The following is a 14,109-nucleotide window of genomic DNA, read 5'->3' as shown; positions in this document are numbered from 1 at the left end:
TTTCATTCCTCTTCTTCATTAAATTTACATTTATGTTGTTTTCTTCCAAACAGGAAGGTGAAATATTTCAACATGAAAGGGAGTTTTTCAGATCCACATACAATCCGTGGTTTAACAAAAGGAGGTAAAGAGGTGAGCTGCTTTACAGCACACCTCAGTTTTGCAGTATTGTTTGCTTCAAGCATTTCAGGTCTTCCTGTGTTCGTTTTCAGATTGGCTGGGATCTAGATAATGTTTCCAAACTGCTTGAGGTATTCGGTATTGTTCCAGTGAGGGAGATTTGTTTTCCATCTAGAGAAGATGTTTATGAACTTGACCGTTGCCTACTGGGCCCTTAGCCCCAACCTGTAGGTTGGGTGCTGTTACTTTTTCTTTGCAGATAGAAGCACTGAGACACAGGGTTGTTCATTGTATTCAGAGTCAAATTGCTTTAATGGATACCAACAGAGATGTAAAGAAAACCAAAATCTCCTTACTGCTCTGGGCATTAAATCAGTCTGAGATGTTTTCTTCCTTCAGATGAATTGTAAAGGCACTTAGCTTTCTAATACAAAGTGGTGTGTGGGAAGCAATTATACTGAATGTACCAAATTTAACTTAAAGCAGATGGGTCAAGTAACAAAATAGTGACTATTTCTGCATAGTTAACAAAGAACTGAAAATGCATTTTTAATGCCTTTTTGAGGGTAATTATATAATGTTACTGGTTAATAGCAGCCTGAGAGAGCAAAACTTTATTGAGGCAAATGCCTAGCATTGTCTAAAAACGTGTCCTTTTTGAGGTACCTTAACTCTAAGCCGTAGAGACAGAATTTGCTTGGTGTGATTTTTGTGTTTTGTCCTAAGCTAAACTGACTTTAATAAGCTGCTATTTGTGTACAACTGTTGTTTCCAAGTAATCCTCAGAATCTTGTCCAGTATAGGAACAATTGTAAGCTTAATATTAAAATGAAAAGTGACAGAGAATGTGTAGGAGAAACCTTCTGCCAGTATTCATTTGTTTTATCTCCAACCTTTTTTTGTAATGTATCGCTTGTTATTATGTCAGATAAATAGCAGATGGTAGTGCCAATTTTCTCACATATTACTCATTTGTACATAGCTAAGATAAAAAGACAGATAAAAGGATATCAAATGCTTGATTTTTGTTTTGTATTTTTGTTTGTAGACTATTATTACTGCAGAAAAAATTGTCATTGCTACTGGAGGAAGACCAAAATATCCTACACACGTAAGTTACACTTCCGATCTGACAATACCAATGACTTTACTGTCTTTGTACCAGATAATAATGAATGTTTAGAGGATTAAGGATGTCAACAAAGTAACACAAGGGATTTCTGTACTTGTGTTGAGTGTGAAAAAATATTTTTTTGCATTAAAATTTTCAGAACAACACTTCCCTAGAAAATAATTTGCATTAATTTAGTATGTTGATGTTCTTAGAATCATGGAATCCTCACATACATTGGAAAAGATCTTCAATAATATCAAATCGAACCATCAACTTGAGCTACTGAGTTCCATCGCTAAACCATGTCCCTTAATGCCATGTCCACACACCTCATATCCTTCCAGGGATGAGGACTCTACCATTTCCCTGGGCAACTTGTTTCAATGCTTGATCACCCTCTACATGAAGGAATTCTTCTTAATATCCAATCTGAGCCTACTCTGGCACAAACTGAGACTGTTTCCTTGTGTCCTGTCACCTGGGAAAAGAGACTGGTGACAGTGTCCTTGCTGCAACCTTTTTTCAAGTAGCCATCAGCCTTCTCTTCTCTGGACATCAGCCACTCCTCCTAACTTGTTTTCTACTCCTTTCACCAGCATCATTGTTCTTCTCTGCACACACTTGAGCAGCTCAATACCCTTCTTGGTAGTGAGAAGCCCTCCTCATTACCAATGTAAAAGGTAGTGATACTTTTTATCAGCTTGGAACCTTTTCTCATTCAGATTGCCTGTTGTCTCTTATCCTGCTGTGCACCACTGTGAAAAGCCTGGCTGTCTTTTTTGATAAGAGCTTTCCAAAGCCATGAGGAAGTTATTAGCTGCCTTTACTCCTGGCTGAACAACCCCACTTCCCTCAGCCTTTACTCATTGGTAGTGTGCTCCAGCCAACTGCCCTTCTTTGTGGCCCTCTGCTGAACTTGCTTCAGTCAGTCAGGTTCTGTGTTGTATTAGGAGGCCCAAAACCCAGCTGTGTTCTTGATGAGGTTTAACTAGTACTGAGTAAAGGAGAGTAATTTCTCCTCTTGATATACTGGCTACACATCTGCTAATACAATCCAAGGTGCTATTTGCTTTCTTTTCTGCCAGCACTGGCATTTTAGAGTCAAGATCTTACCTGTGTGTTCACAGGTTGCAGGTGCACTGGAGTATGGAATCACAAGTGATGACCTGTTCTGGTTAAAAGAATCTCCTGGAAAAACGTAAGTTACTCTACAGTGGTTTTAATATATGCTGGCATTCATACTTTTTCCTTACAGCAAGGTGAAAAATGTTCAAAATTGCCTCTTATATACCAGTATTTCTCTCCTTGTGTTTTCCCTCTTGAGAATTTGGTTTGCCATGTGGCAGCATCATACTAATAATCTTCATAAGTAACTAATACTTTTTTTTTTTTTCCCCAATAATATTCCTGTCTAAAATCAAATCAAATTAAATTTAAATTTTCACCATAGGTTAAGGTGACTTATTTGCTGTAGCAAATTTCCTCTTGGAAGTCACAAGAGGGCAGCATAAACTTAAATGAAGGCTCTACTGTCCCTACACTGTCCCTATTCTTTGCTGTGGGTATATGTGAAATTGCTTCTCAGGTAGAAACTCCAGCATAATTTTATGTGCTTTTCAGTGGTGGCACTACTGATAACAAATCCGATGAGACAATAAGGGTACTTTTGCCCTTTCTTATGGCTTGGAAGCTATTGTTTAACTAAAATACTGAAAATTGGTTTTAGTGGAAATACTAAATTACTTCAGTCTGTATTTTACAGTAGATAGTACAGTAAGATTTGGAGTCAACACTGCACTACAAAGCAATTTATTTATGCAAATAACTGTGATAGGAAGTGCAGATTTGCTAGCGTGAAAGTCAGCTAATGCTGTTTTTACTTGTCTTGTAGTTGCAGTCTGTGTCCCCAGTTCAAGGATTTCACACAGAATCATAGTAATTTAGGTTGGAAGACCTCTAAGATGAGCAAGTCCAGCCATTAACCTAGCACTGCCAAGTCTACCACTAAACCATGTCCCTTAACACATCTATGTTTTTTAAATACATATTTCTGAACAGGGAAATTGAATTTGTTGTGAGTATCTTTTCTATATAAAAAATACTGGTGCTTTCAAAGAAAATAGAGCCACCATTCATGGCCATGATTTGCTAACATAAAATTGCAGTGTGTTAAGCTAAACATCAAATAGATAAAACAGGGGTTCATTGGTACAGTTTAAAAAGGCAACTAAATTTCCAGTTGTTTGCAGTATGTCAGTCACCTCTTGAATTTTGAGAGCATGATTTATGTGAGGAAATTATTTTTTTTTTTTTAAAAAAAAAAGATTTATCCCTATAAGACATTTCTGTGAAAACGTGGCTTTTGTCCAGTCCCTGCTAATGCAAGTTGTAACAGTGTAATGTGGGAGTCTAGTGTTTATATGTTGCATTCCTAAGATTTAGTCAAAATAAGCCCGCAGGGGGTACAGTAGCATTTCTGTGCTTTATCAGGCTGTGTCCTAGCAAATGAAGGAGGGAGTTGTTAAACGTTTGTTTCTGACGGATTTGTTGCTATTATAAATACTCCCAAGGTTCAGTTTAACACCTTTTGTTTTTTAGTCTGAGCTGTGTTCTACTTCTTTCTTTCCCATTCCCCTCCAAATGTACATATCTGAGCTGCAAATTATATGGCTGGGGGTTGTAGAACTGTCAGTCCTGCAGTTATTCATATAAAGAACATGTGTGCGTGTTTTTTTTCTTAAAAGGCAAACCGTTAACCAAGCAACCGTTAACCAACTTAAAAGTCCCTTAGATATACAAACACTGATGAAATTCTTGCTACTGAGATGAAGGATTTTGGCAGAGTGAATTAGAAAACTTGCCTTGAAATATGCTCAGAATGAGTGAGAGATTGAGCAGGTGTGGTGGATGTTAGGTTCTGCTTTCAAAACTTTTCTGTTAGGCTCTGACGATGCCCAGGAACCCTTCACTTTGTAGAAGAAACTGTGAATAATGTACTGCTGATGTTATGAGTGGGTGCCAGCTGGCAGCTATTTTTTATCTAATGAAAAAGAAGAGTGAATGAATGCATAAATTTTGTATATTCTTATTCTGTTCTCTGTAATTCTCCTCAGATATTTCTTTATGGGCAGTATGTGGCTTTTTGCAGCACTTCCCTGGAGCTAGAGGCTAAAAGAGGGGATGTTCATCTGTTCGCAGATGAATCAGATGTCCTAATGCTGTAAAAATTATTTCCCACTGTGTTAAATTGTTTGTCAAACATAAAACCCAGATCAGGAGACTGGTAGATATTAATCTCTTGGTATGGATAAAAGAAAACAAGAAAGTTATGTGGCTTATGCTTATAATGCTTGTGCTTCATTGCTTATGCTCCTGACTTTAAGTAATCTAGTTAAACTCTGTGATTATATGTCTTTGAGATTTGACTTTAAGTAATTTCTAAATTTAATTATTTGTCTAAAATCTATAGCTTTCCAAATGCAATTAGCAGCCTACTTTTTCCATACCCGAAGCCCCGTTTTTTTAACTTTTGAATATAGCAGACAGAGGCCTGATTTAAGAACAAAAAAAATCCCCAAAAAGTGGATGAAAGTTTTTTATAAAGTTTACTTTTCCATAGCTGAAGATCACAGTCAGAAAGAGCCTAACATTCTATACAAGCCTCATAGTAACTAGAAATGTTGATCTTTAATGATGTTTTTCCTAACTTAAAAATATAAGGAAAAACTTCCCTGTGGGTGGAAATACTACTTGGAATGATGCATCTCCAAGCTGTGAGATTTTAACAAGCCTGAATGGGTAGCAAAGAAATGTGAGTGGAGTCTGTCCAGCAGCTGTGTCAGTGACTGGCCAGTTGGACCCACTTTTACTTCTGGAACAGGGACTGAGTGCTTTTAGGTACCCAGCACACCCGGGGATCTGAGGATATGGTCAGAAGAGAGAGAGGTGCTGCAGTGTATAGGCATCTGGGGGCAGGCACAGAAACTGCAGCGCTGGAGAGCTGATAAACCTCATAACTTAGAAGTGTTGATGGACAGACAGCTTTAGTGGTATTCATGGTTGAAAGAGCATAAAATACAGGGAGAGATGGGAACCGGAGTTTTATTCAAGATCTCAAATGGATGTATTTGGTAAACAGTAGTCTAGTTAAGTCTATTAAACAGATCATCTGTAGCTATATACACAAACTTTTAAAGTTAAGAAGGGCAAATATTTGGCATTTGGATAACATGACGAAAAAGCACATGGTTATAAATCAAATTGAAATTTAGCAATGACTAAAACCTATAAGTTCTGTTGGGAACTATAATTTACTTGGTAAGAAGATGGTGAATTTAATACGTACTTCTGAATGTCTTAAGTTTTCTTAAAAATACTTCAAAAGTTATTTTGTAGCTAAGATACATCTAGAGATTTTGAGATACACTTTTAATTCTGGTAAGACTGCTGCATGTCTGTATGTTTATATGTTGTACACTGTATCAGAGGCAATGGTGTCAGGAGGCCCTGTAAAAATGAGGCATCAGAAGCAAGGGGCACTGTGCGGAGGGTGAGGGGGGAGGAACAGTGTCAATTTCCACATCAGATGCTTCCAGCTGAGGTATATATCACAAAGCACAGCTGAAGTATTTGTGATGCCTCTTAACCTTGCTAGTTGTTCTGAATTTTTTCATGGCTTTCTTCACCTTGTCTTTCAGAATGCATGTTTAAATGTCTCTTTACAATATAAAAACAATTCCTTTTGTCTTGTTTTTGTTTGTTTGTTTTGTAATTCTGTTAATAAAATAAGCTCAAATGTTAAAGGTTGTCTTTGTTGGACTTGACAATCCACGTTCTTTGTTCCTACCTAACAGTATCAGATCCACTGCTCAAACCTGTGGTCTTATAACTATAGATATTTAAAAAATAATTTGTTGGTTATGCAGAAGTATGCACAAGATCATCCCATTGCTTTATTCTTTCTTTTTTATGCTACAGGTTGGTTGTTGGAGCCAGCTGTATCCTTTGAAAAATCTATGATTTATGATGATAAGCAGCAGAGTTGTCTTTACTATGAAAGCTTAATTTTCTCAATTCCTTTGCTCATGCCCTATCGTTAATAATAAATATAAGCTGTAATATAACAGGAAGAGTTTTATATGCAGTATCATCATAGGAAACTAAGGTCAGTTGAGGATGAATTCTCAGGATCTTGAAAACATTCTTATCTATTAAGAAAGTAATCTAAGGCTTTCGATTTTTATTCTGTACAATGAAAGCAAGCTAAAGATGTGTGAGAAGAACTTGTTATCTCTAGATAGAAACATCACTTGTATATTACCCTTTCCATGTTGCATTTATGTTAAATTGTTGTTTATATTTCTTTAATTGATACTTCACCAGATATTTCACTTGAATGTGCTGGTTTTCTAACTGGCATTGGACTAGACGCTACAGTCATGATGAGAAGTATCCCACTTCGTGGGTTTGATCAGGTCAGTGCAGACCATCTTGCATTTCCTTATATATCACTTATAATCAGTTTTGATCAGTTTTGATATGTATATGATCAGTTTTGTCTCCTAAAGAAAAAGTAGCGTTGGCTTCTCCAAACATTTCCTGGCATACAGTTTCTGAAGAGTAACTAAATAAATATTAGCTCATGTTTTCCTATTCTATCTCTTGATCCTGTAGTCAGAAAATTAAACCTTTTTTTTCTCCTCCACTTAATTGAAAACAGGATTGAAAAGATCAGGAAGCAGGGAAGAGATTTGGATTATGCCACTGCTATAAGTATTAGCTGATTTCTTTAAAATAATCTAGAATTGCTAAGAGATGCAGATAATGACTTATTTTAAAATAAATTACTGAATGTAACATGAAGTGGTTCAATGTGGAGTTCATTTTGACAAATAAAAATAAATCACTAAGCTTTTAATGATATAAGAGCTAGAAATCTTGACTTTACTGCTTTCATAAGAGTGGCACTTATAACTAGTTTTTTTTTTAAAAAAAAAAAAAAGGTATATAGAAAGAGTGTGAGTGATTTTGGTGGAGCTATCAAACTGGAGAAAATTATAAGCAAAAGAGAAATTTTAAGAGAAAGGATTGTGTTTCAAGATCAAGAACAATTTTGAGGAGTTTTATTCAAGTGTGAGTGGTCATGATTGTCCTGTCAAAAAAACAAACAAACAGTTTTGTCTAGAATTCCATTCATGTATAAAGACAATAAAAGGAAATAGAATTAACAATGAGAAAAAGCAACAAAATCAAAGAAGTTTTTATACAGAATTTGTGTTAAATACGGTGTTGTTTAAAGAAGCAATAGCAGGTAGTATAGCAGGCTTAGGTTAAGGACAAATTATTGGATCTAGCAAAAGCATTACTTGGGTATGATTTTTGTAGCCTTTGTTCTACCAGTTAGATAGTCTTTTGGTTGGCTTGATGGTCCTTTTTTTTCCCTAAATCTGTAGGGAGAGTGTTATAAAGGTGATTGCAGATCTTTTGTCCCTGCGAGACTTGATGCTAACGTTACTTAGAAGGAAAGGTTTCTGTAGTGTTCTTAGGAGAGTTACAGGTTTTCACTCACTGCTGTATTGAACTTTTTGTTTTTAATTTTGTAATATTTTTTTTTCTCAGATAACTTTGGAAAATTTCAGCTTTGAAAATGAAGACTCTGTCTTTTTAGTCTCTTGAAAATAGCGTTTCCAGAGTGGAAATGAATGCACATTGATTGTTCCTGGTAGCATGGATCAGGAGTTTGTTTTTTAATGCTATATTGCAATACTGCAAAACATTTAAAGGCCAGAGTTGATCAAAGAGTGATAGAGCCTATGGGCTTGTTTTTAGGAACTGCTTTGCATACGCAGAGTGTAGGAAAATATTTTAATGTGTAACAGCACAGTTTTTGAGGAGGGAACTTTGCTGTTAGCAGCAGCAGTGATAAGTAACCAATGCAGGTAGTGACAGCTCCTGGTTGCACTCCAGCTATTCCCACTTTGAAGTCTCTTCCTTAAAGCTAGTGGCATGTGTACCAGTTTTGCAAAACACTGTTTAAGAATGTGTTTTGGGAATTGCGTTCATCATTGAAGAAATCTACACCTGGAACAGCGTGAGATTTGAGCAAGCAGGGGATAGTGCTAAGAGTGCGTGGGTGGCACTTCATAAAACATGTTCTCTGAGAACATGATCTTATGTAGGCAGCAAGATAATGCAATGGGAATTTCAAGGTTAAGAAGAAATAGAAAAATAATTTTATTCAGTCTGTAGCCACACTGAGTCTGATGGAAACTGATTGGTGAGATGTCATGTTTCTGAAGAGATATAACCATGTTGTTGTTCTTGTATTAGTTAAAAACAACTTCAGAAATAAAGTTGTGTAAGTCAAGACCTTAAACGTAGCTCTTCTGTGTGAGTGGTTTTGTAATAATATCCTTTAAGTAATAAATATATCCTCTGACAAAGTGTGACCTGAATTACTGCAGTCACGAGCAATGACATCTTTGGATAAACCTGTCAATGCAACACGTTACTAATCAACTGTAGTGTGGCATTATTTCAAACAAGCTCTTAGGACAAAAGCATTATTTCCTTTTGGTAGTAGAACTTTTCAGGAAGCCCTAGTGATTCATAGTTACAGCAGAGAAATGACAGGTGTCACGGCAAAGGGAAATATTTTTCTTCATTAACTTTATCAAAGTGTTTAATTCTCTTCAAGCTGCCAGAAAATGGTAATTATGGTAATGTTAAACTATGTGTGCTCTAGATTCTATTTTTATATATGAATCAAATGACTTTATAAGCAACCTTTTTATTCAAATGCTGTTTCAGTTTCTTGAAAATAATTTGAATATTCAGATGCAGATACCTCTTGGAATAGAGTTGCAGGCCATAGTAGCTCAATGAATTATCATGTGTTGACAATGCACAGTAGCTAAGTGACAGAGAACGTCTGAAATGTGTTATATTTTTACTGGATTTCATAAAGACAGCTGAATGAGAGTTTTGCATTAAAAATGTCATACCTAAGTATAAACATTTTCCCCCCTACTCAACAGCAAATGGCATCTTTAGTAACAGAGTACATGGAATCTTACGGCACAAAATTTTTAAAGAAATGTATCCCAACGAAAGTTGAAAAATTGGAAAGCAACAGATTACAAGTCACCTGGAAAAATACTGACTCGGGCACAGAAGAAACGGATTCCTTTGACACAGTGATGTGGGCAGTAGGTAAACTTGATCATCTTATTGTTTATTTGTAATGCTTTCCATTCTGAAAATGAAGCTCCCTCGTATTCTTTGGGGCCAACCATTTTCGTAAGTTTAGCAATCTAAACATTGTTATAATTACAATCCATATTTAGAAACTGCAAAATGAATGGTTTGAGGGTTTGGGTAGGTTGGTTTGTTGTCTTTTTTTTAGTGGACTGTGTGTGTGTGTGTGTGTGTTAAAGTTGGCACTCTACCCTTAAGGATTAAACACATTAACAGTTAAAGCTGGTTGCTGGTTAATTGATGTGCAGTCTGTATGATTCATTGTTTTTCTCTGTATCAACACACCCACACCAGGTGTCTCAGATAATAGACTGGGAAACTGGGTAGTGTTGAGGATTTCCTGTCTGCAGATGTGCCAGTTACAGTACTGATTGAAGAAAGTCAGCTTGTAGAGTTAGTTAAAAAGCACCCGCTGCTGTTAACTAATTGTAGCCTGAGTTATACTAGATATTTCCTTAATTTTTGTGAATACATCTTGGAATTTTATTTGGAATTTATTATAATTACTAGGGTTTTCAAACCAAAATATTCAAGGCAACAAAATTATTTTGATACATTTTTAATGTAACTTAAAAGTTTAAATCCAAAGCTTTTGTGGGTTACTATTACAGGCCTGAGTTACCTTGCTGAGAGACTGCACTCAGTTATGCACCAGGTCATTGAAACAGTTCTTTCTTGGCCTTTATTTGTGTCTGTCTGTCTGTCATGTAATGTCTTTCTGTCTTTTACTAGTGCTCTGTATTCTACTATTGTGAGAATTCTCCTGAATTAAGTTTCTGTGTAATTTTTTTTATATGGAACCAATAAACTTTTAATATTATATAGTATTGCCCCTGCTCTAATATAGAACAGGAAAGGACAAATAATATTTCCATTTGAATTTGTGATAGATGGCAAAATATTAATGCTGTAACTGGACTTTGTCCAGATTATTCACAAAGTCCTTAGTAAAGATATTGAATTACTATTTATCTGATTGATGTCTGACTGCACAGAGGAGCATCACTGAACTGATAATTAAACTATGCAGGCATTTATAAAGAATTCTGGAGTGAGTTTGACAGAGAAAGTGGGATAGAATACTAGTAAATTGTTAATAGAAAGAGTGATGGCCAGCAATAGATCTGAAATTTACCTTTACAGAAGAGAGTTGCCTCCCTAATGAGGGCAGTGGAACAACCCTTCTTCAGTTCCTTTGCATTCATAGGTGCAGAGGAAAGCCACTGTGCTTTTGAAATAATATTGTCCTTGCTATAAAAAAGAATTACACCTTTAGCTCCATGTAAAGTTGAACAGGTATCTGTTTTTGCACATCATGGTATGAAGCATGTTGCCCTCTGTGTCAGATGGGATGTGTGGCAGATTTATTTTGCAGTGCGATAAAATAAGATCATCGCTCTTGAATATCTAGAAAGGGTTAAGTACATACATTTTTATAGTAGTTTTCTTGAAATCTTATAACCAAATCAGTTTGGATTAATTAAAAACATAAATGTTCTTTGGAGATTTTCTTTGAAAAGTCCCACGTGGTGGAATATGTGAGAACCTCTCTGCCAGCCCCAGTAGGAAGGGGATTGGCTTTGGATTCCTCTTTGCGAACAAAACCTTGCCATCCCGTTTTTAACCTTTGAACTGTTCAGTGAAAAATAACACATCTTGGTTGATCTCAGAAAATGGTTAGTGCTAATGTGGTGTGAGTTGCTGAGGCTCTGGTTCTTTGTTTTGAACTCCCCATGTCTCTTTCTCATTAATTTTAATCCAGGACTTTCTTGTTGAGATGTGTTTTCTGCAGTCCTAAGGAAAGTAGTTACTGCTGTTACATCAGTCAGTGCTTTTAGTTCTTTTCCCAGCGTATAGTTCTACTGACAGTCAGTCAGCCTTGCTTAATGGCTATTTTTAATGTGCTGGTAATTTGTTTGTGTTAAAAGGGGTGTGAATATATGTTTTGCTTCTGTTTTTTGTTTAACCCACCCATAAACTTTGAATGTAACTCTTAAATGCTGCTTATTTTAGCAGCTTGTGACTACAAAAATCACTTCATGTTGAGGAAAAGTTAAACTCCTTGGCTATGCCTCTGATGTGCACATGAGAGAACATTTTGGAACGTGAAGTATAAGGCAATGTTTTAGTTGGTATATGATGGCTAGCGTTTGCCTGGATGTTGTTATAAATAAACAAAAAATTGGCAGAAAATGCTTCAAAGTAATTTTATGTAACCAGTATAATTATTTCTTCAGAATACAGGTTTGGTTCACCTATCAGTGTGTAGGAGAGATTGAAACCAATGACCTCACTTGGCAGTGGCTGACAGGTCCTAGTTTTTGAAACTGCAGAGCCAGCCTTTAAGGCTCCACAAAACCTTTGGTTACAGCAAGCTTACTGTAGGAGAACTGACGTAAAGATGAACTGCAGCTTTCTTTCCAGGAAGTATTTCCAACACGCTTTACCTTGCACGGGACCTTGAGAACAAAACAAATAACAATTGTTAGAAGTCTGCCTCATGCTGTAGGGAAAACCTCACAGCCACCCGTGTAACTAACTTGCTGTGGTTACACAGCATTTGGAGCTGCTTTTTTGTTGTTGTTCAGGTAGGACCCAAGTCAGATATCCTTGGCTTTTTGTCACCAGGTGCAAGGAATTTCAGATGTACATTGGATGCTAATGCCCAGGGCTACCTACAAGCTTTCATCTGCTATTAGAAATGGTACAGCCTGCCTGACTTAGCAAAGCACCTAGCTGCCCCAGCACTGAATAAGAGTCAGATTTTTTTTTTTCAAATTGAGGCAGACGTGCTGAAAATGTATTATTAATGGATGAAATGTTCAGAAATGTAAAATTGGTACACTCTACCATCATCTGGGGTATGGGTTCTGAACTTTTTTTTAATCCTAGTTAATCTTTCTGTAGCCTTGTAATTGGAATATAGCTTATGCTGAGTTGGTCTTTATTTGTCATTATCAGCTGACTGTGTTTTTGTGAACACCTTGGGTTTTCAGGAGGGATTTGAAGGAGGAGGAGGGTAGTGGTCTCAAAACTGTTCTGGTGTATGTGTCAGGCACCCAGAACAAGATGAAAGAGAACACCAAGACTGGGAACACATCACATCTTGATTAAGGTCAAACCAAGGTCAGATTTGGTAAAGTTATGAAGTGATGTGTAAAAATGAAAACGTGCAGAAGAAGAAGTGCAGAAGGCTTGGGCTTAGGTTTTATGCCAGAAAAACCATCCTGCCACCCTGCAATATCCTGACAGTGGCCATCTGTGGTATCATGCCTAATGCAAAAATACTCAGTTGGCTCTAGTTTGAATTTTTCAAATGCTAGGGGACAAACAGACATTCCAGCTTCTGTGATTAAGAAACTGCAAGAGACCTATTATAAAATCCTACAGAGTTGCTGTCAGCTGCACCTTTATCACCCTGGGAAATCTTACTGTATGCAGGAATATACTGTCACACATTTACTGATGATACTTGACTATGTCTAGTCCTATGGTTTCTTTTCAGTTCAGCTGCTTCAGTCTCTGCCACTGTAGGTCCTGCACCTGAAGGTCACAGCAGCCTGATACTGCCTTCAACTTACTCTGCGTGGAAGTGTGATTACCAGAGCCACTCCACAGATGATAGAATGGAAATGTCACATCATGATATAACTAGCCTGGTTTGTGTCTGAGACGTGTGCTTTAATGAGTCTCTTGTTGCTAAGCTGGCTGACAGCCCCTTCAAGAAGCCATGTTGCTAGGTTTTACAAAAACAGATTAAAAGCTGTTTTTTTCTTTTAAAGTTAAGCAAATGAGGGCAGGCCTCTAGAACGGGGTTCTGTGTGGTTTTCACAGCTCTGTGGCTATTGTATAGGTCTATTGTATAGGTCTGAGATTGTGATGTGGTATTAATAGTGCTAGAGGCAGGTAACCTTTTTAAGGTTTGAATTGGCATAATTCTTTCTTCTAGATGTGTGGAATAATACCTTGCTGTTTTGAGTGAAAGCTAAAGGTAGTCTTGTGTCTTAAGTAATCATACGCTCCTTATTCAGGAGTTTCAGGACAGTGGGCGTTTTCAAACAAACTGTTCAAGTATCTTTGTGTTGTGTATTACCCTGTGGATTGTAGGAATAAGCTGTAAACTCATGCTTTCTTGAAGCTATAATTGTTTTGTTTTGTTTTCTTAAAGAGGACTAATGCGTATGAAACAAATGTTCTTTTTATCCAATACTATTGAAAAATGGTGAGAACTGATTCTATAACACGTGTACTTGAATGTTGAGAAATCTGAGAATTTCCTAAATTTGGCATTAAAACTTACCAAGCCACTTCAGCTAGTCATGAAACTAAGCTAGTGAATTTGAGGTGAAGCAAGATCAGTAATTGTAATCTTGTTTTATGGATGTGATCCAGCATGGGTCTAAAGGCCAATAAAGGTCCAGTTTAGATTCAGATGTTTTATTATTGCTTTTAAAAATACTATTTAGACAATAAAGATGAGAAATTTCACTAAGTAGCAACACCGTTTTGTAACTCTTAGCTATTAATACCAAACTGTACACATGTTAAAATAGATTGGAATTGAAAGGTTAAGTGTTATCCTGCAGATTCGATAAACTCAGCTGCTGTTGTTGTCACAA

At 36.6% G+C, this 14,109-nt stretch overlaps 1 protein-coding gene across 1 annotated transcript in view; it reads left to right on the top strand.

Moving 5' to 3' along the window:
* Window positions 1-14,109, top strand: part of TXNRD2 (thioredoxin reductase 2) — a 33,475-nt gene that overhangs the window by 4,025 nt on the left and 15,341 nt on the right. Inside the window, exons 6-11 of the mRNA XM_035340286.1 lie at window positions 54-132; window positions 1,169-1,231; window positions 2,362-2,432; window positions 6,212-6,231; window positions 6,617-6,708; window positions 9,271-9,445. Coding sequence (XP_035196177.1) covers window positions 54-132; window positions 1,169-1,231; window positions 2,362-2,432; window positions 6,212-6,231; window positions 6,617-6,708; window positions 9,271-9,445 — 500 coding nt within the window. The remainder of the gene's footprint in view (window positions 1-53; window positions 133-1,168; window positions 1,232-2,361; window positions 2,433-6,211; window positions 6,232-6,616; window positions 6,709-9,270; window positions 9,446-14,109) is intronic.

Source organism: Oxyura jamaicensis, chromosome 15 (assembly GCF_011077185.1).
Source record: "Oxyura jamaicensis isolate SHBP4307 breed ruddy duck chromosome 15, BPBGC_Ojam_1.0, whole genome shotgun sequence".
NCBI lineage: Eukaryota > Metazoa > Chordata > Aves > Anseriformes > Anatidae > Oxyura > Oxyura jamaicensis.
Note: the sequence above shows the minus strand (reverse complement) of the source record. Positions and strands in the feature narration are given on the sequence as shown.